This window comes from Polyodon spathula, chromosome 29, assembly GCF_017654505.1.
Source record: "Polyodon spathula isolate WHYD16114869_AA chromosome 29, ASM1765450v1, whole genome shotgun sequence".
NCBI classification, from domain to species: domain Eukaryota; kingdom Metazoa; phylum Chordata; class Actinopteri; order Acipenseriformes; family Polyodontidae; genus Polyodon; species Polyodon spathula.
The window spans coordinates 6848422-6876279 of NC_054562.1; the positions used below are offsets into that span (position 1 = coordinate 6848422).

Consider the following 27858-nt stretch of genomic DNA (forward strand, 5'->3'; position numbering starts at 1 on the left):
GCCTGGGGGAGTGAGGGGAGCATGAATGGAGCAAAATGGCGGATCATGTGCAGGTAACCCGGGTTTATGTTTTTGGAATTAAGAAAATAGATATTTAACGATGCACTTAGTTCATTTGGGTTTTTTTTTTAAAGAAACGCAGGAGGATGCAATGCTAAAAAATATTTCACAGTGCATTCGGGAAACAGAAATCCGGTGTGGTTTACATGTTTTGTTGTGGGTGCGATTAAGATTACTACAGGGAATGTTGACTTGTGGCCTGTCACATCATGATCCTTGCTTGTTTTCGCTTGAGAGTGAGGGGTTTGAAAGAAAGCAGAGTGTCCCTAAACGAGTTGAAATGTTTAACACGGCTGTGCTGAACTGACTAGGACGTTAAGCCGAGCGAGGAGTCCAGTAATACTGTCAGTACAGCCGGAGCGTTGCTGAAATCGTTTCTGCAAGTAAACAACACCGCATACAGCCAGGTTTGGCCTGCTGGACATTTAGGGTATTCTCGCTCGCTCTCTTTTTTTTTTTTTTTTTTTTTTTTTTTTTTTTTAACTCTTTTCTACTTGTTTTGGATAAGTGATACTGCACGGCTTTCAACTGTTTACGTTATTTTTAAAAAAGAAAGAAAATGCGCCGATGTATGATGATACAGTGTTCAAATTATCTCATTCAGTTTCGGTTCAGAGTGAACTGTTGGAGAACTTGTGGTCTGTCTCTCCCGCCATATACATACAGAATGTAGTATATTGCAAAACGTCGTTGCATCGTAATTAAAACAATTTTTGATTTTGTTTTTGATTTAAGAAATTAATTTTGTAACACATTTTCGCATATAGGAAAGTTACTCATGTCGCTTGAGCTTAATGATGCTGCTAGGCTGTAGCACCTACTATCGCTAGTTTTCGAGTAGTAATGCTTTTAAATATTGGGTTTAAAATAATACAGATGTTATGCAAACGTATGTAAGTGAAAGTATTGTGATCGAGGTAATTAAGTTATACTTCCACAGACAGGTGCTTAAACAGTGATAAAAACAAGATTGCATAATAATACTATGGATTGTATGGTATTGTTAGGTAATACACATTTCATTATGCATTTTGAAAAACGGACAGGTGTATTTCGTACAATACGTGCATTTGTTTCAGAACTAAACGTCTAGTCTTGTTTAGATAAGAATAAATGAGCAGTAAGATAGGAGAAGGCGTGGGTTGTGCTGGCGTCCTTCAACTTTAGCGGGCTGTATCGTTACTGTATAACCATCGCCTTCAAGGGTGTCATTATGCTTGTAAAATGTCTTGAAATTTTATATTTTACAACAATGAAACAAACAAAAAAAACAACAATCTTAAAGTTTTAGGTTGTATTAAATTAATGTATTATGTTAATGCTGTCAGAATTCAACACTTTGTTTAACAACAAGGGTTGTTTTTCTGGGATTGTAACAAACCGTCAACATCAATCATCATGAAGCAGATTTTATCCCCACCATTAGCAAGACAGCGAGTAAGATCAAAAGGTTCCCGGTTAAATAAGGACACTGCAAAACGATGAGAAAATTAAGCATATATTCAGATATTTCAGTAGTGTTAATGCCCATAAATATTATGCAGCCCAGCAGTTACACTAATGTAAACTGAGTAGCAGTTAGGCTAATGCACTACCAAGAAAACCTTCACAAATACAGTAAAACCTGTTTTTGACTGCTCATAGTTTGTCTGTGTTGAAATGTATACCACACAAGTCATTAAAATAAACCTTAGAAGTTATCTAAAGTGATTGGATTAGGTTATTAATGTATTTGTATTTTCTGTCAATAGTCATATGGATTGAAAATCTATTTCCTTTCCCTTATACATACATACATACATATAGTATATGTTGGAGTACTGAACACATGCACATGTTCTTGAAAGAGGCAGTTTGTTTAATTTCGTGGTTTAGTTATTTCTTTTTAAGCAGATACGAGTGTTGGTTGATCGTAGCCTGGGCTGCTTTAGAGGACACATGTCTCCAGACCAAACTTGAGAATTTTATAAGAAACATATATAGTACAGAATTGACATATATAGTTGTAAACATCAGCCAGATATCAGGGAGGCGCATTTGCTAAAATAAATAGGGTTTGCTTTTCATTTATTTGACAAACCGCTGTATTTTGTTGCTTGGAAGATATTTCAGGAACTCTGTCGTTTTAAAGAGCTCCCAAATGTTAGATGCCCTGTCCTATAGTCGAGGCAAAGCTCTTATCTCACATGGGCAGCACACCCTAGTAGTGCAGTTATCTCTTTGGTTTAAAAAGTGAGTCAGTTGCTACAGGGAGCATCCCCACCTTCTCTGGTTTGGAATGCTTTATAGCACACACAGGTTCATATTCAGGTCAGCGCCGTCCCCATTTAAGAGAGAGCCGACCGGGCTGCTTTGGGCTACTTTTAGACTTGTACAATAACTTCTGCAGCATTATAATGGATTTCTATTTTGGTGTACGCTTCAGTTCTCTTACTAAACAGATTAGCTGGGCTCTGAAGCAAGTGAAAAGGGAGTGAGACTAAAATGACAGCATTGTTGCAGGAAAACCAGTTGAATTATTTTTCTGGGAAGACTCTTGCTACAGTATATACTGTTAGAATTATTCTATTCCTCTCTGAAAATGTGCCTTGGACATTTGTGTTTGATTTGCATACCTGCTGTGTGTGTCCACAAGGCTGCTGATCTGTTTCAAGCACACATGTTTCTCTTTTGCAGAGCCTAGCCCAGCTAGAGATCCTGTGCAAGCAACTTTACGAAACAACTGACTCAGCTACGCGACTGCAGGCAGAAAAGGCTCTGGTGGAGTTCACCAACAGCCCCGATTGCCTCAGCAAATGCCAGCTACTGCTAGAAAGAGGAAGTGTAAGTTTTCTTTCTGCCTCGGAAATTTCTCTTCTTTCTTTGTGGAAGCCGCTGGACACTGAAGTCCTCCAGTGGCTTCCACAGTGTATCTGCAGTGCTAACTATCTGAATTTTATTATCTGTGGTATTCCCCCCCCCCCCCATTACCCCTAATAGTTAATTCAATTCGGGTGGATTTCCTGGATCTGTACAGTGCTCTAAATAATCTTAGCAGAACCCAGTTCCACATTTTGTACACCAAAAAATCAGAAATTTGATCATCTGTGTTTTAGTGTCTGATTTAACAACGTCGCGTTTATCTACCAATTCCCCTCAAGCTACTTTTCAACTGCAAGCATTTCACTTTTATGCAGTGTTAATGTTTGCTTGAAGTTTAAAGTTTCCTGCTGCAGATTCTTCACCACATACAGCTATGGCCAAAAGTTTTGTGCAGTATACAGGGAAACCATAAAGTGTTATGTAATTTAATGTGTTTACATAACATTATTCAGCAGGTTTCATTCAAAGAGTGATGCAAAACTTTTGGCCATAGCTGTAGATGTGATAAGTAACTTTTGCCTTGGCTACTGTGTTCTCCGAAGACTCCGCTTACAGAAGTACTTGAAGTTCTCATTCACCATGAGTGTTGATGGTGATCAGACGGTGTAGATGCTCAAGATGGATCTACAGTGGAAGCGAGCGACATGCAGCCCCAGTACTAGAAGCTGGTGCAGTGTGGTGATGATTTATTGTTTTTTCTTGCAGTCATCTTACTCGCAGCTGTTGGCAGCCACTTGTCTTTCCAAACTCATTTCGCGCACAAGTAACCCTCTGCCCCTGGAACACCGCGTTGATATCCGTAAGTAAACAATAAAACATAATGCGTATGCCCTTGCTATTGGGTGTTGAGTTTTTGTCGGCATTTTTGCATATTTTTGACACTGAATGTTATCAGATCTTCAACCAAAATCTAATATTAGATAAAAGGGATCCTGAGTGAACAAATAACAAAATTTTGATACTTGTTTAATTTGTTTATTAAAGAAAGTTATGCAACACCCAATGCCCCCGTGGGAAAAAGTAATTGTCACCTTAGACTCAATAACTGGTTATGCCACCTTTGGCAGCAATAACTGCAACAAGACGCTTCCTGTAGTTATCGATCAGTCTCTCACAGCGCCGTGGAGAAATTTTGGCCCACTCCTTCATGCAGAACTGCTTCAGCTCTGTGACATGTAGGTTTTCGAGCATAAACTGCTTGTTTCAGGTCCTGCCACAACTTCGCAATGGGGTTTAGGTCATCCAGGTGCTTTTTGGCAAACTTGAGATGAGCATTCAAGTTCTTATAGAAGTTGCTCATGCAGCTGTATCGTTCAAGTAATGTACGTTATTGAGTGTGAAACCCAGGACTGGGAGCGGTGCTATGCCTGAATTTTCAATGTGTTGCTTTTCATCTCATATTTCTGCTTTGAAAAGAGCCTGGTTTGAGATGGATCTAATGTTAGCAGCTTGTGTGTCTCTCTCTCTTGCTCTTTTTGCAGGGAATTATGTTCTTAATTATCTTGCAACCAGGCCGAAGTTGGCAGCCTTTGTAACGCAGGCTCTTATCCAGTTGTACGCAAGAATTACCAAGCTGGGCTGGTTCGACTGCCAGAAAGAAGATTACGTCTTCAGGAATGTCATCGTGGACGTGACAAGATTCCTACAGGTAGATGAGTTTTCAACATGGCATTGAAATATGCATTGCAGTTACTTCATCTTAGCTAAGCGAGTCAGACAAAAGGGCATGATTGGAGGCTGAGTGCAAGAACAGAGGGTAGGAAGCACGTTTTTTACACATACAGCTATGACCAAATCTTCCTCATTTTGTTTTCAGCAAAAGGATAAGTTATGAAAGTATATACACCTTTGGCCAAAGGTTTTTCACCTTCATTTTACAACACCATTTCCACGTTTTTGTTTTATTTTAAAGTGTTTAAAGTTAAATTTCAGTTTTCGTTTGCATGTTCGGCTACAAAAAGGCACAAGTAAACCTCATGTTGTTACTTTCTGAAAACCTGTCGGTGGCCACTGTTTGCTTTAAAGAAATGGCAAGGAATGAAAAAAAAAAGTTAAATGCAGTGTCAACTTTATGTACTATTTCGTGAAGAAACGAAACAACGTTTAACTTAAACTGCTGATTGGCATCCTTTTTGTTTTGTAGTTAATTCACTGGGTAAAGGAAGGCCTACACAACATATTCTTTACTCGTGGCATATGTTTTTACTTGAACATGTTGCATAGTGCAGTGTCTTGCTATAAAATAAAGGCACACACACAGAGGGGCCACACCCCCCTGCCCCGCTGCTATGCCGTCTCTGGCTGCATTCTGAGTAATGTAATGGCTTTTTTTACTTTTTGAAAACAAATATTTATATTGAGCAAACATGATAATCCCCAGCGTGTTTGTCCCAGCACTAACAAATACACATTTATAGTTCTACAGCAATAACCAGAGTATACATATAGACATATTTTTTTCTCTCTGCATGCCTGCTTACAAACTGTTGAAAATGAACCTGCCAACGAATAGAAATCTTACACCCAGCAGTCTCTGAGGAGCCACAGAAACTTGCTTCATAAATCTCTGCCCTGTTTAATCCTGTAGGACAGAATCAATATCCATCAACTCTGCTTTTCAGCTCTGGGCCTGGGCCGGTGTATGTTGCATGAGGTGAAGTCCACCAGGCTTGCTTCCCATCATGTCACCTAAGCCATATTGTACTCCAGAGCTGAAAAACAAGTGTATAAAACAAGGTGTCACCCAGCTAATTTATTGTGCATTATTAACAGTGCGCTCTCTGCAATTTCAGGACAGTGTTGAACACTGCATCATAGGAGTAACGATTCTGTCTCAGCTAACTAATGAAATAAACCAAGTAAGTGCTTCAGCGTTCTTCAGTGAAGTAAGTGTCTCATTTTCATTTTCTCTTGTGGTTTTCGTGTGTGCTTGTGTTTGTTGGCCTGCTTTGTGGGTAAGGGCTTTTTAAATTTCTTTTTCCCCCCAGAGAGTACTTGAATAGTCAGTTGCTTTGCAGCTCACTAACTTTCCCGTCATTGCTCAAACTATAAAAGCAGTATCCTGATCAGTGGCGCTATTTCAGTAATGCTGAGAAATTTTACCAAAGCGCATGCAAAAAATTTTTTTTTTAGTATCCGTTTATAGTTCAGTCATCACCTAGCAGATAATAATTCTAACCGCATTATCTTAAAACATAATTTAACTGCCATAATTGGTGACTTTTTATCCCTAGTTCTCTCTATCTCACACACACTTTTCTTTATCGGTCTTTTAAATATAAAGCCTATCACTGTGCTCTCCCACAACAGAAGGAGGAATTGATTGAAGTCATTTTCCAATGGTCAGTTTAATTACATAGCATATAACAGCACCCTCTATCCCTAAAGTTTGAGGGATGGTGCACATTGCTTACTTGATTTTAGTTCCCCAAAATCCAAATGTATTCTCTGTATAGGAATTAGAGAGGAGCTGAACATCACTATCCTCCCCCCCCCACCCCCCCCCCCACCCCACCCACCCCACCCCCCACACTAGATACCTTTGGTGATACCTATGGAAATTGTAAGGTTGGTAAAAAATTAGTATCAGATGGAAAATAACCGTGACCTTTTATGAAAATACAGCATAAGGCAGGCTACCACAAATGTTCTATGAAAAGGGCCAATCAATGATGGAAATAAGACTCCCATTGCATAACAGTTCTGGGTTTACTATGGGCACACCTGAGCTTGTTACCTATGCGCTGTGGCTAATCGAGCCTGTATTGGAGTCTTATTTCTGCCACCGGTAGCGCAAATGGTTCCTTCTATGTAAAGACAGCATGTGACCTGTAGTTTTAAGTTACAATGCACTGTGTCTGCCAATAGTGTTTGGACAAATTGAGAAGTTAAGGACTTTTTCACTAACTTTGCTACATCTAATCGTTGCGTTGTATGAATTGCTGGCTGTGCAAAAAGTGGCGCAACAGTGATATAAAGAAAATTTGAAAAGATGAACATGCATTGCCAGCAGATCCTAAGTCCATGAGGTAATGTGTGTGGTGGCAACATCACTTCTCGTCTAATCATATTTTGTCTGAAATGCGTACGTTACAAATGCGGGTGCAAGCATTTTAATGTAGCGGCTACATTTCCAAAAGATGTAGCACTTAAACATGCAACGTGGTGGCAATGCATTGTGTTTTGGATTTTTTATTTATTTATTTTTAAATCTCCTTCAGACGGCTTACTGTAATGTTTTATATCACAGGGGCTTCCAAATGTATACATTTCTTGCTATACCATCCCATTCAGATGTATATCTGGTATTTTTAAACATCTGTAGGCTTTGAGTCTTCTAATTAAGGGCTGTGCTGTGAGTTTGGAAGAGGTATCAGAGATTTATTCATAACAGGATCGTTTTTCCGCAAGTCTAATGATTTTACGTTATTGGATAGTTGGGATGGCAAGGGTGTGAATTACAGGCTGTCCAAAGATTACCACCAGCCTTTGGCGTATTGTGTCCTATTTTAATGATCTAAACAGTGGCAGATCTACGTGCTGCCTCTATTTTATTACTGCAGACGGGGTCAGTTGTGTGATGGCTAAATCCAAGTAAATATTCCTCCCTTTTTTATTTCATAAACTTACAAAAGTGCTTTTTCCTAGGGGTGGAAAAAAGGATCATTGAATCGGGCCCCATTGTGGAGCTGTGTAATAGACAGAACTGTTCACTGCCTTAGATTTCCTCATTACAGAAAGTCATGTGAGGTTATAAAGGCAGAGTTGAAAGGTCAAAAACATGCATGCAGAATTCATCCTGCCATCTGAAGCAAATAGAACAGACTTTTTTTATTTTAAATATTTTTTTTTTAGACAAGAGAAAGTGGGGCAATTGCCTTCCCCAGTTCTTTTTTTTTTTTTTTTTTTTTGGCTTTGACAGTAATTTTCAAACTGCATTCTGCTGTTTGCTCCAGATGACACCTCAGTAATGAGACTGAGCCCAGGTTCTCTTGTGAGAGTCACTTTGACCTACCTGAATAAAGAGAAAGGCCAAGGTAAGATTTAGATACTTGAATGTGTGTGTTTTTTTTTTTTTTTTTTTTTTTTTTTTAAATCATGCCATTCAGCACACAGATACCTTTTCATGACTTCTCAGCATCTGCACATGGCCTTTTTGTAAATAAAATATGCACACTGTATACAGTGAGTACTGTATGACTAAGGGTGTTGCATTATAAATCAATAAGTAAACTTAAAAAAAAATAAGGTGTCTGTTACAAAAGGTCCAGATTTACACAAGGGGGTACTCACAAGTGGGCTTTCTGTCTGTTTGTTTTTTTTTTAAGTTATGAATTATGAACTATAGTATTGCAGGGCACAATGCATTGTGGCTTGAGGAATCTTTAGAAGATCTAACATAATCACGTTCTGCTACTTTGTCATTTTTCAGAGCAGTCTTCCTAATTCGATTTAGCGGAGAATTACTGCAGCACTTGTGATTAAAAAAAAAAAAAGAAAAAAACGAAAGGACAGTGTCCTGTATTCAGTCGCCCCTGTTATATAAACATTATTTAAAGTGTGTGAATAGCAAATATACAGAGCTAAGGAGATATTGCTGTTGTGTGTGTGTGTGTGTGTGTGTGTGTGTGTTTGTATCTGGAATCTGAGGATTTGAAAAGTCTACCACTACAAGACTAGGATTTCATCCCCACTTACATCATCCCATTAATATGCCTTTTAATTGTTTATGCAGTGTTGCATAATTCACCTTGGAGTAAAACAGTTATTACAGAAGATCTTTTTCTTTCTTTACAAACAGGAGCACATGCTCAGCGTGTGTGCTTCGTGTTTAGCAAGTCATAGCAAGTCAAAAGACCGTTTCTGTTCAGTTGATCTCGACAGTGACAGATCTAAACGCTGCCGTCATTTTAAAATATTATTTTAAAAAAAAAAAAAAAATAATATATATATATATATATATATATATATATATATATATATATATATATATATATATATATAATAATATCTGCTGAAGCGACTGACGTTCAAATTTTAAAGTCTTTGGAGAAAACTTGATAATTGGAAGAAAGAACCTTGGTGAGACTGACAACTCTGGATTACATGGGAAGAATGAATTTACTAATTCGTTGACGGTAGATCAACTGAATAGACCCTATGTTCTGTAATGTTTTTGTTTTAATTCCCCGTGCTTTTGAGTTACCCAGTATGAACTGAAGAATGCATCACTGTACTAGTGCTGTCAACTCTCCATTATCCAGGGTTATGGAAGGACTGGATAAAACTAAAACATGGATAATGCAAAACCTATTTTAAAAAAAAGCACAGTACAGCATACTGTACTTCATAGTTTCTTAAAGTAGTCTGTCATCCTTGAATCTTTAATCGATTTTGGATTTCCTTTTTTTTTTTTTTTCAAGTATTTATCTGTAGTGTGTGTGGAAGTAATTAGTTGTTCAACAATGAGTCATCCTTCTGCTGTAAGTAATCAAGCAGTGTTTGAAGGCAGGGTGCGGGCCTGTACTGTGAGGAATGCAATCCTCCCGGAACGTCTCTTTCCCCTCCTCTTCCCTTTCACTCGACTCAGTTGTCTGTCCTTGGACGCTCTTCACAATGTCACTGTCAGTAAGCAGTGTGTTTGAGTTTACTTGCTGACATGCGTGCAGTCACAGTGGCACAAAGTCACTGATCTAACGATAGAGCCAGCATGTGCCTAAAAAATGAGTAAAGTATAACTGCACGCCTGTGTTTTTATTCCTTTTTTGCAAGCAGAGTTAATCCGCCCATGGAGAATTGAGAGTTGACTGTATAACTAGATGGAGTAATAATAAAATTGGTTGCAAAAACTGGTCAACTTACTGTTGTGCTGGGTTTTATTTTCTCTGTTTTCCAGGCGGACACAACACACCCCCTCACAAAGCATAGGAAGATCGCCTCCTCGTTCAGAGACTCCTCGCTCTTCGATATCTTCACACTGTCATGCAATTTATTAAAACAGGTAAGCGTTGTTAATCTGGGCTCTGCTGAATAAGCGAGGCGTGTGATGGGTTAACATTACCAACTACGACTATCTTGTTATCTCCAAATAGAGCACTGTGTAAAGCACAAGTGTATCCCACAAGTTCAGTAGCACCCCAAGTTAATTTACTTCCATTACAAAATGACTAGTATTTGTTCTTCATTTTACCCCAACAGTAGGAGTAGTACAAAATTTAATGTGGACTCCCTGTATACATCACAATCTAACAGGAGTAGAGCACTGTTTAACCAGGCTTTTATTCTGTGCATACAGGTATAGATTAGATGCCAGTCGGATTACAGTGTGTCATAACAAACAAAACATCATCTTAATATACTACTGATTACAAAAGAAGGTTTAAAGTGTTACTGATTTATAGTCACTCAACTGGATCTGTTGGGTTAAATGGCAACTCTGTAACTTTTTTTTTTTTTCACACCATTTGCAGGGGAAATCGTGTTTAACCTAATTAAAAAAAATCTGTTCAGGGGTAAAAATTATGTTTTATTGGATTTAACACTTAAGCCCCTTGTTGTACAGTAGAACTTGTTAAGTGGAGTGAAAGGGGTATATAATCTGACTGTGGCAGCTTTAATCTTGTGTAATATGATTCCAGGCATCAGGCAAAAACCTGAATTTGAATGACGAGAGCCAGCATGGTCTCCTCATGCAGCTTCTCAAACTGTCCCACAACTGTCTGAACTTTGACTTCATTGGCACTTCAACCGATGAATCATCAGACGACTTGTGCACGGTACAAATTCCAACCAGCTGGAGGTCAGGTGAGGATGAATTCCTTCCGCTCTTCAGTCGTGCTTTGATAGTCAGCAACATGTCATATCCACACTATTAATATAGTTGAAGAAATAACTTTTTGATGTGCTTGTTAAATGCATTATTAATTGTGTACAAAATAAGTAACTTGTTTGACAAATTGACATTGGCAATTTTTTTGCATGTATTGAGCACTCATTTTTCATAGTAAGATTTCTCTACAGTATAGAGACTCCTATAGCATAACAGCTTCGCCCATTCCATGTTAAACTGCAAGCTTGATTAGTCTATAGGTAACAAACTCAGGTGTGTCCTGTTAAACAGCTATGCAATGGGAGTGTTACTTTCATGTTTTTCAAGCAACTGTTTTTAGTCCTTTTTTAATATTTAAAAACAGGTTTAGTGTGTGTGTTTAATTGTTTTTTTTTATTTTATTGCAGCATTTTTGGATTCTTCAACTCTGCAGCTCTTTTTTGATCTGTATCACTCCATTCCTCCCTCGCTTTCACCCCTGGTGAGTTTGCAATAATTCATTATTATTATCCCACCCCAACCGTTCTCATTAGAGCATTGTTCTATTGCTGTAATAAAATAAGTGTGATTTGCTGATATCTTTCTCTGCAAATTATTATTATTTTTTACTTGTATAGATTGTCCCTAACTGAACTTATTTCATTAGTAAATGGATATATTAAAAATGAAAGCTGTTGTTTTTTGCACTTTTCAGGTCTTGTCTTGCTTGGTGCAAATCGCTTCAGTTCGAAGATCCTTGTTCAACAATGCGGAGAGAGCTAAATTCCTGTCGCATCTAGTAGACGGAGTCAAAAGGATTCTGGAAAACCCCCAGGTAAGTCGTGTGTGTAAGGTAGTCTGTAATGGTGACAGAGGTAAAATGAAATTACATGTTTTCTATAACATGTTTCTTTTAAAACACCACATTTAAGCCTGTGTAACAAACTCAAGTGATGGACAGATAATTGTGAAGTGGTTTTGTTAGCTACAGACTCTTCTGTGGACTGGGTAAATGCACGATTCATCAGCTGACCTTGCCTCTATCGGTTCAATTATTTATTTAAAAAAAAATATTATGATAGGTGTTCATCTCGCCATTTTCACGGATGGTCCTGGAAGCTGTTTCCACCCTACAGTAAATTTATTTTTCAGAGCTTGTCGGATCCCAACAATTACCACGAGTTCTGTAGGCTGCTGGCCAGACTGAAAAGCAACTACCAGCTGGGAGAGCTGGTCAAGGTGGAGAACTATCCCGAGGTCATTCGATTAATAGCAAACTTCACAGTGACCAGCTTGCAGGTAGGGGTTCAGTAGCATGAGATCTAGGAAAGAAGGGGAGAACATAAAGCACAAACTTTTGAGTCTAGTGTACAGAAAATATGGCTTCTTGTCGACCTTATTTACATGAATTAATGCGATTTGTGTGACCATTCATTAACCAAGCAGACTTGGTCAGGAAAAATTGAACAAACAGGACTAATTACTAGCACATAATTGCAACTAATCACAATGTCATTTTTTATGTTATAAATTCTTAAACTGTTTGAGATGTAGGAGCACTTCTGAAACTGAATTCTGGCACCCTGGTTCCAAAAATCAACTATAGCATCCTTTGCTGTAGGTCACATGGTCTGATTGCAGCTCGACAATGGCAGTGAGCGTGAATTACAAACTCATGAAATTATTTATTTGGCAGACACCTTTATTCAGGGTGACTTCAGGATTACAAGAAGTTGTTATATCTTCAGTGACATTAGTACTGCAATAGTGCAAGGATAGTGCAGAAGCAGCTGAGGGTCCAGTAACAGGGTGCGTAGATCAGGCAAGTCCAGTGCACAGCAGGAGGGGTAGATCAAAAGATCTGCAAGTGCAGTCTAAACAGCTGGTTCTTGAGTGGGCGGTGGAAAGCAATGAGAGACGGAGCAGTCCTGAAGTTCTCCGGTAGCTGGCTCCACCACAGGGGCTAGGGAAGAGAAGGAGCGGGCACAGGAGGATGGAGAGTGGAGGGAAGGCATGACCAGTCAACCTGTAGAGGAAGAGTCGAGGGGGTGTAAGGAGGCACCAGGTAGCAGCAGAAACTTCACCTGTAGTATTGATTTTTTTAAATATCTAAACCTACCATATCAAAATATAACAGCAAAAAGATCTTCAACAGAAAAAAGGGGGACCAGTGATTTTATTAAAAATATGTATTTCTAGTGCTAAGAGAGTTGGGTTTTAAAATCAGAACTCCTTTTTAAGAAGTTCCTTATTTGTTTCAGCACTGGGAGTTTGCCCCAAACAGCGTGCATTACCTTCTGAGCCTCTGGCAGCGGCTGGCAGCCTCCGTGCCGTACGTGAAAGCAACAGAACCGCACCTGCTCGAGACATACACACCCGAGGTCACTAAAGCATACATCACCTCTCGCCTGGAATCTGTGCACATCATACTACGGTAAGGGGGACACTGGACAGCTTGATGCATCGTTATCATCATTACATGAATGGTGTCTTTTGTATTATTTTTGAGGTTCAACCTGTAAATCCAAAAGCAGATTTAGATAAAATGGTAACTTGATATTGGAGCAGAATGATGCAAACTCCAGAAAATAGTAAAGGAAATGAAAGAAAGCAGTTTAAGTGACTTTGGAAGCTGCTTGGTAACTTCTTTACCTTTTACAAGGAACACATGCTTTATTGATAGACTTCTGTTAATAACGGCTTGGTCGCGGGTGTCTGTTGCAGAGATGGCCTGGAGGATCCCCTGGATGACGCTGGCCTCGTCCAGCAGCAGCTGGATCAGCTGTCCACCATCGGCCGCTGTGAGTATGAGAAGACGTGCGCTCTGCTGGTGCAGCTCTTTGACCAGTCGGCGCAGTCGTATCAGGAGTTACTGCAGTCGAGCAACGCCAGCGCGATGGACATTACAGTGCAAGAAGGTAAGGACAGTGCAAGGCATACTGCATCTGGGTAGTGTCAGTATGTGCATCACGAAGTCTGCAGTTATTCTGGCTGGTTCATATTGTAGTCTCTCAAATACTGTTGCTTTTTCTTTCTGCGTTAAAGGTGCTGTCACCTGAGTTCAGGAACTGATCTTCAGATCTAGTTGACTGCTAGAGATTATTTATTTATTTATTTGGAAGACAATTTACAGGTGTTACAAGGCAGTAAATGTGTTATATAAAAATAAAGATTTTATTTATTTATATACAGCTTGTGGGGTAGAATCAAAGTTGCAGACGTTTGCATGTTTGATGGCTCAGTATTTTAAGCTGTGTTTCTGTTCTCTGGTGCATGCCATTCTTGGGAAGCACTATTGCTTTAAATATCCCGAAGCTAACAGCAGCTAGTCTAAAGTAGTTAATGCTTGTATTGTTTTTTCTCTCAATATGCTCAGGGCGATTGACCTGGTTGGTGTACATCATCGGCGCTGTTATCGGCGGGAGAGTTTCTTTTGCAAGTACAGATGAACAAGATGCAATGGATGGAGAGCTAGTCTGTCGGTAAGTATTCATGAGGCTGAAAAATAGGAACCTGCATACTTTTTTACCCAGAGTAACCAGCTTAAGTCCTCCTCACACTGGATACATGGCACAAGGAACTGCCTCTACTCAAGGAGTAACACCAACAGTAACTACCTCCTCATCCATTGCAGTTTGCACATGCACGTGAGCGAGCGAGAAAGATCAAACCAATCCATTTCACATTTATATAACTATAGTCTGGTGTGAGGAAGGCTTTGGTTTACCTTGTAGAATACAGGCAGGCTGTATTACAATTTCCATGTTAAGACAATAGAAAAATGTGTCAGTTGCAATGTATATATTCATTGGGATTATCAACATATATTAAAGTAGTGCTAAAACAAAGCTTTCGAATTCATTTTCTGTCTCATTTGTGGGACCTTAAACAGATCCCTTTTAACTGTAAAGTGACTAGATACCTGAAATATCTGTGGTAAAGAAAGAAACAAAAGGTACTGATCAGCCATAATAATGCTAATGCTAACCTTGGTTAGCACTGCTTTACCCCTGTTGTCTTGCCATGTGAATTGAACCCACATAGGTGTGCATGGTTTCAAAGCTGCATTCATTACCTGTAACAGAAATAGTGCCCCAGCCCTTACCCTGTGAACGTTTTCATTTCCAGAGTACTGCAGCTGATGAATCTGACAGACTCTCGTCTGGCTCAGGCAGGAAATGAAAAACTGGAACTGGCCATGCTCAGCTTTTTCGAACAGTTCCGGAAAATTTACATCGGAGACCAGGTGCAAAAATCCTCTAAGGTAATTTAGTGCTGTCAGCAGTCTGTGATAAAAAAAGACTGCTGCAAACAGGCAAACTGACAGGCAGTGTAGGAAAGTATGCCTTGTTTCAATCAGAACCTTTATTATTATTATTACGAAGTGGTCATTTAGCAGACGCTTTTATCCAAAGCGACTTAGAGACTAGGGGGTGAACTATACATCATTAACTGCTGCTGCTGCTGCAGAGTCACTTACAATAGGACCTGGGTTTTATGTCTCAACCCTGTAGACCCCCACTCTCCTGGAATAATCCATACATTAGACATGTACAGCTCACCTTCAAACCATGGGATCCGGCTCTGCCTTCGTTAGAAATGCTTTTCTGTTAAAATTGTACTGACGGTACGCTCGCGTCTTATACAACAATAACTAAATCAGCATTTTTTGTATTGGTCTGCATGCTTAGCGGTTATGTGAACCCCTGATTATGGATCAGGAGGATACAAGGCGTTTGGAAAGCCGTATTCTCTGCAGAAAACATGTAGACATAATAAATACTCGTCGCAGTAACTACAGCTGTTACTTTGTGACCTGGTGTTGATGGAGACAAACATGGCGGTCCAGCGAGTTGTAAAATGCACCCCGTGTTTAAACAAGTATCTTTGGAAAAACAAGAAGTTGCCAGACATTTCATTCCCGTAGAAGACACAGACCGAGTGAAAAATCAAGAGGTCATTTTAAACTTTATTAACAGAAAGTTAAGGTTTGTTTTAAGTTTAAAACTTTTTTTTTTTTTTTATTAAACTTGCATGACATAAAGCAATTAGTGTTTGTTTTTATTAGCACTATATTTTCTTACTTTTTCTTCCATGGTAACAAAATGAAGCAGACAATGTCAACTTTGTGCTTAAAATAAACATTTATAATATTAAATGCTTAGTATTGCAAATAAGCCCAAACGAGTGGATGATTAGCTCAAGTTCAAGAGCTTTTGCCTTTGTGCCGCACTGAAAGGGTTTTGTGAGGCTTCTTTTGTAGGTTCAGTGTTTAGGTATTGTTACTATTATTAAAGCTAAGAAAATGGGGAAAGGAAGGAATGTGTGCCAAAATGGAACAACTGCTTTGCTAATCAGTTACAGCTCTTCTAATTATTTGTTTGATTCAGTAGTAACTGAACTTTCTTTTTGCACTTTGTATATTGGAAATATTGTCTGAATATGACTGAACTTTTTAATCGAACTCTTTATACTGTGCAGAGTCCTTGACAATGTGAACTAAAGAGATAAGTGGTTTGAAATATACAGTGTAACGCTAGTGCTCCAGTTTACTTTTTTTTGTCAATTTCGTCGTAGCTTTGTTTGATAACTTTGTCATTGTTGACTGTGCTTGACTTTAAGCAGGTATGTGATTTAAACAGCAGTTACAGGGATGCACAGCAGTTTCACCCATTCCAAATTTTAATACCAGCAACAGTATATAGGTCACAAGCTCATGTGTGTCTTAATGAACTCTTAGTAAAACCAGGAATAAATCAAAGCGCTATGCAATGGTCATCTTCTTTCCATCCCTGAGTTAGCTTTCATCAATGCTGAGTTTGTTTTTGGTGTGTTTTTGTGTTTTCTGCAGCTTTATCGACGTTTGTCTGAGGTTCTGGGGCTGAATGACGAGACGATGGTCCTGAGTGTATTCATTGGGAAAATGTACGTAGGATTTGATCTCACAGGCAAGCAAGCAACCTGCTGCAAAGCGCTGCTTTCATTGATGTATTTGTTATTTCAGAAAGAAGACATCCACTTAGTAGTAAAAATGAGTTTATTGGTTTACGAAAGGTATGCCTGATGGCACATGAACAATTAGCAAACAGTTATGCCCGACATGAACATGGTAACTGACAGATAAAGAATACATTCACATTACAATCTGGCCCATGGCTTTGTCCATTGGAGCTCGATAGCCGCCTCTATGCTGGCCGAGTTGAGATGAATTTCAATACAGTGATTAAGAATGGCTCAGCCAGCGGGCAGGACAAGTGGCACATGGGGCCACCTTCCCCCTAGACAAGGCACGCTGCAGGGTGGAGGCAAGGAGGAGGAGGACCAAACAAAGAAATGTCAAGGGTTTGTGGACAGAGAGACCTGTTTAACTGGTCAAACTGGTGTCGTATGAGATTAATGGGTGGAGTCTCCTTTCAGAAAGACAACAAGTTTCCAATCTATTGCTTTAACTGTAAAACTGAACTTGGCCTGTTTTTTAAAAGTGTAGTTTCTAGGTATAAAGTAAGAAGATCATACCCAATATGTATGGCTCGCATTGTCCTGTGTGATTATGGTAAAGGGGAATTTGTTAATGGTAATTTTATAAGAACATGTATTGAACTCTCTTTTCAGGTATTTAAATGCTACACTTTACATGTCAGGATATGTCAGATCTACACTGTAGCCGAAGGTTTTGAGTCATCTTATAGAATTTAACTAATTTTGTTTCATAAAGTTGAATGAAACCTGCTGAATAATGCTATGTTCTCATATTGAAATTACATACCGTTTTGTAGTTTTCAATGTGCTTAATGAAAAACTGAAAATAATCCTAAAATGTGACATTTTGAAATCTAACCTTGAATACTGTACTACTATTACTGCTTCGGATAAACGTTGGCAGTATATTTCTGTAGTTTTATTTGATTACAGGATGTTAAATCAAAGATCTAAATTATGTTCATAGTGTTTTTTATTTCTCAGTCGTAAAATTCTACTTTTGGCCACAGCTGTATAGCCCTAAAAGAAAATGTTTAAAAACAAAGACAACATATTAAATTGTAACTTAATTATAAGAGCAAGTTACGATACCTTAAATATTTTTAATAAATAATCCCTACAGTGTCTTTGGCATGGATAGCTATGTAAAACCTGCACAGTTTTTGTTTTAAAATGCCTTTATAAATGCTTTTTAAATGTAATTTTTTTTTTTTTTTTTTTTTTTTTTTTTCCCCTGAAGAATCACCAACCTGAAATATTGGGGAAGGTGTGAACCTATCACCTCCAAGACTCTGCAGCTTCTCAATGATCTGTCTATTGGATATCCTTTTTATTTAAAAAAAAAAAAAAAAAAAAAGATACTTCTCTTTTAAATCCATTACTGTCGTCCATGAATTATAAACTGCACAGGGTGTAGTCTGTATACATAAAGACATGGAAAAAGACTTTGTCTCAATATTTGCCTTTCCATTTATTAAGTTAGTTTTTTTTTTTTTTTTCATGCAGCACTGTTGATTGTTAGTAGATTTGGGTGTCCTATATACGAATACATGACGGGCTGAAGGATTCCCTCATGCAAAATGTCTTCGTGAACTTTCTGTTAAGTTTTAGGATCTAGTTGAACTCTTCCCTGTGATTTTTTGGTTCGGGCTTGTTTTGTTTCAGCATGGTATTGCGTTCTGTTTTGCCCTTTTCCTTGACTTTCTTTGCACTTATAGCAGCGTTAGAAAACTAGTGAAACTCAGCGCTGTTCAGTTCATGCTGAATAACCACACAGTAAGTATTGACACGTTTTTGCCATTTTAAATATAGAAGAACTAACAAAAATGCAGTGCTTTACACTGCAAGACTTGCTGTGCTGTTTCAGTGTTTGGCTATTGCAGTGAAAGTATTGACTGAATAATGGGGTACCCAAGCAATTGATTAAAAAAAAAGTTGTAAAATGAAGCAGACTTCTTTTTTCGGGGTGGGGGGGGGTTTAAATTTAAACAATCTATAAATGAGATGTCTCATAGTATACTTGTCTGAATTAATATTTTTAATAGTATTGAATGTCAGATGGATGAGATTTTATTTATAAAAACTGTAATGGTGGGGGGGTCAAAGTGATAATTTCTGTAAACTGTGTTTTCTAACCTGGGTCGAGGTCTTGTCTCGGAGTAACATTTTTTGTTTGTTTTCTTGTCAGAGTGAGCACTTCTCATTTCTGGGCATTAACAATCAATCAAACTTGAGTGACATGCGCTGCCGCACCACCTTCTACACTGCCCTGGGAAGGCTGCTCATGGTGGATTTAGGTAACGGTAACTGACGCTTTATTTACTATTCTTATTCGTTATTGGGTGTTTTAATGAAAGGGTTTTTTTAAACATTATTTTATACTGTATTGTGTATAGGTATGTCATCACTTTCATCCTAATGATGGCTCTAATTTAGATTATTTTATGAAATGTTACCGGTGCCTTGTACCATTTTAAATTGGGATCATCATAGGTCTTGTATTTACATGCAATGCAAGTACAACGTTGCTGTAGTAATATTTTTAATTTTGTTTTTAAAATCGTTTTTTGTTTTTTAACATTGATTTAAATGCAGTCATTCCAGCGTTTTGTTTTTTTCTTTTTTAATCACCCTGTATTATATTTCTTTAAATCACATCATGTTAAATAAATAAATAGATAAATAAATAAACTAATGAAATGTATCTGAACCCAGCCAGTTTATTGTATTTATCTAGTTGGACTTGGCAAAAGCATGCAAATCACCTATAGGGCAGAAAACTCGAGTGCTGTCTGGGATTTGGTAAATGGGTTTTGAATTTCACTAGTGTATCAGAACCCAGTTTATACTGCAGTATTCTCTTCGGTACAGTGTTTCTTAGTGTTTGTTGCTGTCTCTCCTACATGTTCTTGAACTGCAGGAGAAGACGAGGATCAATTTGAACAGTTCATGCTTCCTTTAACGGCAGCGTTTGAAACTGTGGCTCAGATGTTTAGTACCAACACATTCAACGAGCAAGAAGCAAAAGTAAGTGACATCTAAGACAAAGCCAAACTGCATTGTGTTAGGCTGCTCCGACTGTGCAGCATAGCAGATTTGCTTGTTACAAATTATAAAGAAAAATTGCATGGCTACATAATTATAAACCGTGTCTGAGAAAATCAACCAGTGATTTGTCCCAATTCCAGTACATAGTATTCTGTGTAAGAAATACTTTTTTTTTATAGTAGGTCCTGCCTACAGGATTGGTGATTTCTTATAAGGTAGTACATTGTGTGTAGAGCGTCTCTTATTGTATTATCTATCGTCTATATATGATCTCTTGTATTAGACATAATAACATCGCCTGCCCCTCAGTTTAGGCTGATTGCGGATTTGCTTCATTCTTTCTTCAGGGTACATTGGTGGGACTGGTGAGAGATTTGAGAGGAATCGCCTTTGCTTTCAACGCCAAGACCAGCTTCATGATGCTCTTTGACTGGATGTATCCTTCATACTGTTTAATAGTCAAGCAAAATTTCATAACGCAAAACAACCTTAATTCTAGAGAAGCGCTTGTCCGATTTGTGCAAAAATGTACAGCTTTCTTTATCATAAGCTATTAACTCTTCAACTCAAGATGTAAAAAGGAATCTGCATGCCATGTACCAGATTTAGAAACAATTTGAATTGCTGTTTTTAGTCCTGAAATTGCTGTAAAATACTATTAATTAGATCATGCATCAAACTCTTCTTTATTTACGGTGGCTGAATTGGTCTTGTATGTTAACGTTTTTTTATTTGCAATAACAGCAAACACATTATACCAATGTAAAAGTAAACCAGTAATACTGCAAATAAACTCTACCAAACTTAAAGTAAATGTTATCTGTACACATTTTGATCGCCGATGGTTTGCTGCTGTATCATCTTAACAGTTTTGCACTCACAGATGCAAGGGATGTTTGTGTGAAATGCGATTGGATAAAAATGTCACCGGACACACCCCTAAGGGGACTGCAAAAGTAACATTCCACGGCACCAACACCGCCTATACAGCACGCATGCTGACAGGCTGAAAGAAACCCCATAGAATAGACTGTAAACCTTAACGTACGCAAGTATGGCAAGGTACTGTAGGTGCTCTGTCTAGACGTACCTGTGTATGTCCTGGAGCTGAAGAGGTTAAGGGGATCAGAATTTGGTGGGTGGGGGGGGGGGGGGGGTGTTTTTAAGGAACTTTCCATACACAGTGTAGGTGCTCTGTCTACTTGGAGCTGAATGGGTTAACAGAATTGCTGTTAAATGGATGACTGTTCTAAAAAAAAAAAAAAAAAAAAAAAACTTTAGTGGTTATTGCTGTTAATACAAAATTTGTATTTTTTTTTTTAAATATAACACCTTCACTATAATTATGTTTTAGTTATAATACAAGGAGCTAATGTTGAGTTTTGCTCAGCAGAATATCAAGGGACATTGTCTTGCCTCTCTGTCCGTTCACTCAGTTTTCCTTAGCTTCTGCCCTGTAGCTATCCAGCCTACATGCCGATACTGCAAAGAGCAATCGAACTGTGGTACCATGACCCAGCTTGCACTACACCTGTTCTCAAGCTTATGGCAGAGCTGGTTCACAACAGGTAAGTGTGTGTGCAGCTGTACTGAAACTGCTCTTAACTACCCTAGAACAAAGGGGATATAGTAAATGTGAATAGTTCACAGTTTTCCATGTGAATAGTTCAGCAGTTTTCACATCCTGGTGAGATTCTGTCATGGTCATCAGCGTTTTCATCACACTGATGGCTCTGATTTAGCCATGGCGGGATGCATGGTACTGACATCATTGTGTGTTTTGTTTGAAGGTCTCAGAGATTACAGTTTGATGTATCATCTCCCAACGGAATCCTCCTTTTCAGGGAAACCAGCAAGATAATTACTATGTATGGTAAGCCTTTCACTCAAACTCAAACCCGCACACGCTGTTTTAAATGCTGGACGTGTTTGTTTGATAATTGTCAGATATTTGCATTATCTATACACCAAAAAAATGTGTTAGGATTACTAAATTATTTCTGAGGGATCAGCAATCAGATATTTCTTAGTAATTTTTGTATCACAATTGTAAGCATAATGTGTTAACTCTTTCACATAACTATTTTTTTGGAAAATGTATTTTTCTTAGGCAATCGTATTTTAACGCTAGGAGAAGTGCCGAAGGATCAAGTGTATGCACTGAAACTCAAAGGAATCTCTATTTGCTTCTCCATGTTAAAAGCCGTGCTAAGTGGCAATTACGTGAACTTTGGTGTTTTCCGACTTTATGGGGACGACGCACTAGATAACGCCTTACAGACGTTTATTAAGCTCCTCCTATCAATCCCTCACAGTGATTTACTGGTGAGTATGATGTGCGTTTTTTCCCCCTGCTGGAAACACGTCTATGTCACACTTCAGAGTCGTACGTGTGTATTTTGAGACCTGCCTATCCTAGTGGAGGGAGAAACATGGTGAAGCGATTGTCTGCCTTTGTGTCACACAGAACCGTTTATCCAATTGTAATGAATTCTTCAGCACAAGTTAGTATCAGAGTCGGAGTATATGGAGATACATTTTTACTTGTCTAGAGAACTGCTTTCAAGTTGTAATGAAGCAATGGGAATATTACATTTTTACTGTAGTTCATGGTGATTTACTTTATCAATGTCCTGATGGCTCTAATGTTGTATTTACAGCTATTATACAGTGGGGTATGTGTTATCAGTAAAAAAAAAATGTATTATTGTTTTATTATATTTTTTTGAACAGGTGAAATATTGAATAATTTCCGGATTCACTCAACACAGCTATATGTACTTATTTGGTTTAGTAATTCTATCTATTAATAATAGATATAATTTAAAAAATGCATATTTTAAGGCTTTACCAGACAGAGGCAGGTTTTAAAGTGCAATGTGTTGTTCCTTTCCGATCTAGGATTACCCCAAACTCAGCCAGTCCTACTATTCCCTGCTGGAAGTTCTCACCCAGGACCACATGAACTTCATTGCCAGCCTGGAGCCCCATGTAATCATGTACATTCTCTCCTCCATCTCCGAAGGACTCGCGGCACTTGGTAATTACAGTGAATCCCACATACCAGTCACAGGCATGCATGTTAGAAGGAGAGAGAACCAAGGCTTTAGAAACATTGTATTACTATACTTACAGACATCACTGCTCCCCTATAATGGCAATTTATTTATTTTAAATCGTAATTGTGTTTTTTTTTTTGTGGGTCTTTTGAAAAGTACAACACTATAATTAGATGCAAATAAATAAAAATGGCTTTTTCCTTGTACCTAATCACTTGCCAACATTGTAGCAAAACTATGAGAGTGGTATTTTCCTACAGCACAGGATGTAGGCAACAGGAAACAGCAACAGCTTTTACTATCGTGTTGTATTTGAATTAAAGCATTAAACAAACAAAGAAAGGACACTACAATGTTGCTAATGCTAATAAGAGGTAACGATTTTAAAGCCTTTGCACTTGCTTATTCGTAGTGTCAAAACATTTTTGCATGTCAAAGGCTATGTTGTGGTTGACTATTATCTGAATGGAACTGTTCACTTGTTAGCGAACCTCTTTTTCAGGGAATGGACATGGCGAGGAGTCTACATGTTATTGTAATAGAAATACTGTGTTAATCATACTGCTTTCTTTCTTTCTCATTAGACACGATGGTATGCACAGGGTGCTGCTCCAGTTTAGACCATATAGTTACATATTTATTTAAGCAGCTGTCACGCAGCACAAAGAAGAGGTCAACCCCGATGGTACAGGAGAGTGACCGGTTCCTGCTCATCATGCAGCAGCACCCAGAAATGATACAGCAGGTAAGGAGGAAGACAATGCTTTTTTTTTTTTTTTTTTTTTTAATTTATTTGATCTTGTTTTGTCTGAGCCGTCGTTCCCGTATTACTGGAGAAATGAAAAACAAATCTGGTACGCTGAAGAGCGCTGGTGTTCTTAAACCTTTTTATTAATTTTTAAACCAAGAAAATCTTTTTTTTTTTTTTCTTTTGCATTTGGTTGATACAGTTATAACAGTTCTGGCCTTGAATAACTTTTCTTAGTCAGCGCTACAGTTTTTTTTTATTTTGTTTATATATTATAAAAGTGAAGATTTTACCTTAGGAACTAGTGCTAAATGTGAAGTGTTAGTGGGGTTTTTTGGGGGGAGTGGGGGGGTTACTTTGTGCCCTGTGTTCTCTAGACGTAATGACATCTATACCCAGTAAGATGTACTGGAAGTTCGACAAATCCTTAACAGTAACTTGTTTATTTCTTACGTTTTTATATAATACTGAAACTGTGTGCAATTGCATTTTTCTCTCCTTTTCAGATGCTGTCGACTGTACTCAATATTATAATATTTGAGGACTGCAGAAATCAGTGGTCAATGTCTCGTCCATTGCTTGGTTTGATTCTACTAAACGAGAAGGTGATCTATCTATCTCTGCTTTCCTTCGGCAGGTTTGAAACCTGGTTCGCTGTTAAAAGTGCGCTAGCGTATAAATGAAGTGCAGAAACACTGTTTCAACCAGCACAGAAGTATAATTGTTACATGCGTTGTTTTTCCTTGAAGGGATACAATTCCACAGCTGTGGAAGACTTGCACCTGTCCGTAGTGCTGGGGACAATCATTCAAACAGACAAACAAGCACTGCTTGAAATGTCCTGGGTAAAAATGTCCCTGTTCATGTCCGTTCCCCCCCCCCCCCCCCCCCCCCCCCCCCCCCCCCCCCCGAGAGATTTTATATTGTAATATGGAACGAATTCTAGCTGATTGAGAATAATCGACTATTAGAATGTGTTTAAATTCAACATAAAAACAGGATTTCAGTTCTGTGAGGCTGGGGCACTTTTTTTAAATGGACTTATCAGATGTGAATAGCCATCTCAATTCTGTAATTTGTGTTTTTTAATGCTGCCCTAAGCATGCTTTGATCAGTATTTAAGCTTCTGTGTGGACGGCGTAAGGTGTGTTACTTTGGCTAAAAGTGACTGTAGCTAACAAAATGATTCCATCGTGCATGTTTTTTACACCCTCCATTAATCTGCATAGGTCTCAAATCTGAAAGAAACACAAGCAAACATTTCATTTGAAAACATCCAATGCTGTATTGGGGGTTAACGAAAACTGAGGAAATCTGTTACACTTCCTGGGTCATTTCATCTAGGGTCAAATCATGTCAGTAAATGAGGCAAGCTGCTGAAAGCCTGTTTGTCAATAGAGGAAGCAACCAGTGGCTTAATGACAGGATTGAAACTGTTGAAGGGATCGGGAACTTACTTCACCCTCCAGGAAAAATGACCAAGGGCAACACTTACTGAAAGCATGGCTTGAAAACAGAGTTGCACTACAATACTAGCACATCAGTTTTCAAATGAAACTGCAGGTTTCAGAACTGCACACTCAAATGGAAGTGCATAGTGGGTGAGATTTAATGCAATGATTCTGTCAGCTACGAACACTCGAATGTAGAAGCAGATTGAGTTCCCTGTCAAGAAGCATTTTGTACTAACCTTGTGTTTTGTTTTTTTTGTTTGTTTTTGTATGCATTTCTAGTATTTTGCTGATTTGAGAAACAGCATAGTGAACAGCCAGCCTCCAGAAAAGCAGCAAGCCATGCATTTATGTTTTGAAAATCTTATGGAAAGCATTGAACGCAACTTACTGACAAAAAACAGAGACAGGTCTGTACTTATCTTTTTAGTTTATAGAGTTTAAGTAAGTTGCTTCACATTATTATTTGTTTGTAATCAATTGATTCGTTTAGCAATTGCTCAAATACTATGTTGCTTAAATCCTTTTAACTCCTAAGGTGCTTTCTCCTCATTCTAGTTGGCTGTATATGTAACACCAGCCAGTACCACCCAGTGGTCTTTTCTTTTGCTGGCAATACACTGCTGTGCACTAGATGGTGCTGTTGCTTAATTATACCCTGTAAAGACACTTTTTTTTAGCTGAACTTGTGTATATTACAGGTGACTAAAGCAGGCAAGGAGAACTGAAGATCCGCTCCCTTAACACAGACTATTACAAAAAAAAAAAAAAAAGTTTTGAGTTATTGCTAAAATTAATTATTAAAAGGCTGATTGCGACGCGTTGTTGTTCCTGACTTCCTGCCTGATCCCAATTCTAATTCAGCCGATACACCTTGTAAAGGACATTGCCATCTGAATGTTGTGTTTATATAGTAAAATAGGTTTTAAGTGTCGTCTTTGACAATTGAGTAGGTGTAGGAAAACGCATCTATTAAAATATTAGTCCTAGAAATGTACTGATGCATGTTACAAGATTGCTTGTGTAAATCTGTGCAGCTGTTCGTATATCCATCAAGTCGTTGGCAGTATGTCTGAAACTGATTTTTGAGCAAGTTTTTTTTTTTTGTTAAATGTCCTAATTCATTTACCCTGCCAGATGACCATCACTGCCAACTTCCTCCGAGTGGTACGATTGATTGATGTCTCTAATTTAGAGGATGCATTATGTGTTTAGGGGGCACTCTTTCTTCCCGAACCTAAGCCTTATTTTTTTATTTTTTCCCCCCAGGTTTACACAGAACCTTTCAGTATTTAGAAGAGAAGTAAACGACTCCATGAAGAATTCGACCTACGGTGTGAACAGCAACGACATGATGAGCTGACATTCCCCAGACCCTGTCTGTGTAGAGCAGCGCTTCTTTGGTTTGGCTGAGAAGGGACGGGCGTGTTTCCAAAGCGTTCACTTCTGATCTCCAACCCCGCCTTTTTCTCTTAGTCGGGACTTCAGAGGTCAGGGTGCAAAGCTGTGCTCCACTACCCAAGGAGGTGAAACCTCTCTCCCTCCTCCCTTTATCCCTCCCAAAAAAGGGCAGGGTGCTTTTGTTGTTTGGGGTCCACAGACTGAGGTGGAATAGTGCCCTACCGTCGCCTGCCTTGTAAAAAATGTGTACATTTTTTCATAACATTTTGAACAGTGTTTATAATAATTTCAATTTGAAGAAAAAAAGTGTGATTGAAATTTTTACAGTCTAGTAGTTCAACAATGCTTAAATGAGGGGTTGGTTGTGTATGTGTGTGAAGAATATAAAGGTGAATTAAGGTTTGATGTTGGAATTGAGAATGAGTGAAATTGGATAGGGAAATGTGGAGGGGTGAAGGAGGAGGGAGGGATTAAAAAAAATACATTTCAAAACGTTAATCTGTTGTAAATGCCCATGTACCTTTATAGATGAAGTACAGCTGAATTTGTTAGGGAGACCTTCCACTAACTCAGGCCTTGGACCCTCAATTCACATGTCCATCTGTTTTTAACCAGAAACTCAAGAGTTGAGGGTCTTACTAAAGATCTTTCTAACAAGAAGTCACTGGGACTGTTATTTAAATCTTAAATACATTTAAAAATAAATACAAATCACACTTAATTATTGAATGCATAGTTCTGAAAGAGAATTAAGGTAGATCTAAGAGGGAAAGAATTATATTAGCAACTTGTACCATTCTCCCTAACTGCTGCTGCTAATTGTTTGTGAAGACTAGCTCTCCTCCTAACCATGTCAACACTCATGTTTTTGTTTTTCTTCTTGTTCCCTGATGTGAATGTCTGTTTTGGTTGATTGTGTGTTGGTGGATCCATTGAGTGAACAGATAGCTGGCTGACTTGTATGGGTGTCTGCTGCATATAGTGTAAGCATTGTAACTGCAAATAAACGCTGATGGTTTGTACTTAAATGATATTTGTGTGCACTTGTAATTAGGGAAAAGTGGCTTTGCACAGACATACAGAGGGTCCTTTTTATAATCGCATAGTAACTGAAAGGTTAAACATATCTGTATAAAACCGATGCATTCTGAAACAGCTTGGAATGTATAATAAAAAGGTTTGGTGTAAAAAATCAAGACAGTTAAGATTCACTATGTAGAGTGCAACGGACAAGACAGAAGGGTCCCCGTTTTTCTGAAAGACCCTAAACATGTTAATAATTACACTGAAGTTTTGACAAAGTTTTAAACTTTTTTTTTTAATGTATTTTTATTAGGACAACAGAGCTGTGTCACGTTGACAACTGATGTTTGCAGTTGATTTTCTCACTGTTGGATGTATCAGGGTTTGGTGCAGCTGTGTTCTTGATTTTAGTTAGTAATA

The 27858-nt window shown here is 38.3% G+C and overlaps 1 protein-coding gene across 4 annotated transcripts; it reads left to right on the plus strand.

Annotated features, from left to right (window-relative positions):
* Positions 1-27437, plus strand: LOC121302295 (exportin-7-like). Of its 4 annotated transcripts, none has more exons than XM_041232151.1 (28): positions 1-53; positions 2737-2883; positions 3628-3721; positions 4404-4570; positions 5715-5807; positions 9818-9922; positions 10560-10725; positions 11158-11231; positions 11445-11564; positions 11882-12028; positions 12991-13163; positions 13454-13647; positions 14106-14211; positions 14858-14993; positions 16581-16654; positions 17949-18029; positions 18421-18484; positions 18897-19011; positions 19629-19735; positions 20104-20192; positions 21217-21324; positions 21547-21629; positions 21867-22081; positions 22658-22796; positions 23400-23560; positions 24070-24168; positions 25297-25424; positions 26284-27437. In XM_041232151.1, exons 1-28 carry the CDS (start codon positions 36-38, stop codon positions 26375-26377), a joined length of 3297 nt encoding a protein of 1098 aa, XP_041088085.1. In that variant the 5' UTR covers positions 1-35; the 3' UTR covers positions 26378-27437. The 4 variants fall into 4 exon arrangements, with proteins under 4 accessions (XP_041088085.1, XP_041088086.1, XP_041088087.1 ...); XM_041232152.1 differs by having other exon boundaries at positions 18897-19005; XM_041232153.1 differs by having other exon boundaries at positions 14858-14975.
* The last annotated feature ends 421 nt before the right edge of the window (positions 27438-27858 follow it).

What these genes read in the sequence shown, in the direction of transcription:
- LOC121302295 (XM_041232151.1), top strand. An exon ending in CATGCAATTTATTAAAACAG is followed by an intron (nt 9,923 to 10,559) that starts GTAAGCGTTGTT and finishes ATATGATTCCAG; the next exon opens with GCATCAGGCAAAAACCTGAA. An exon ending in TCACAGTGACCAGCTTGCAG is followed by an intron (nt 12,029 to 12,990) that starts GTAGGGGTTCAG and finishes TATTTGTTTCAG; the next exon opens with CACTGGGAGTTTGCCCCAAA.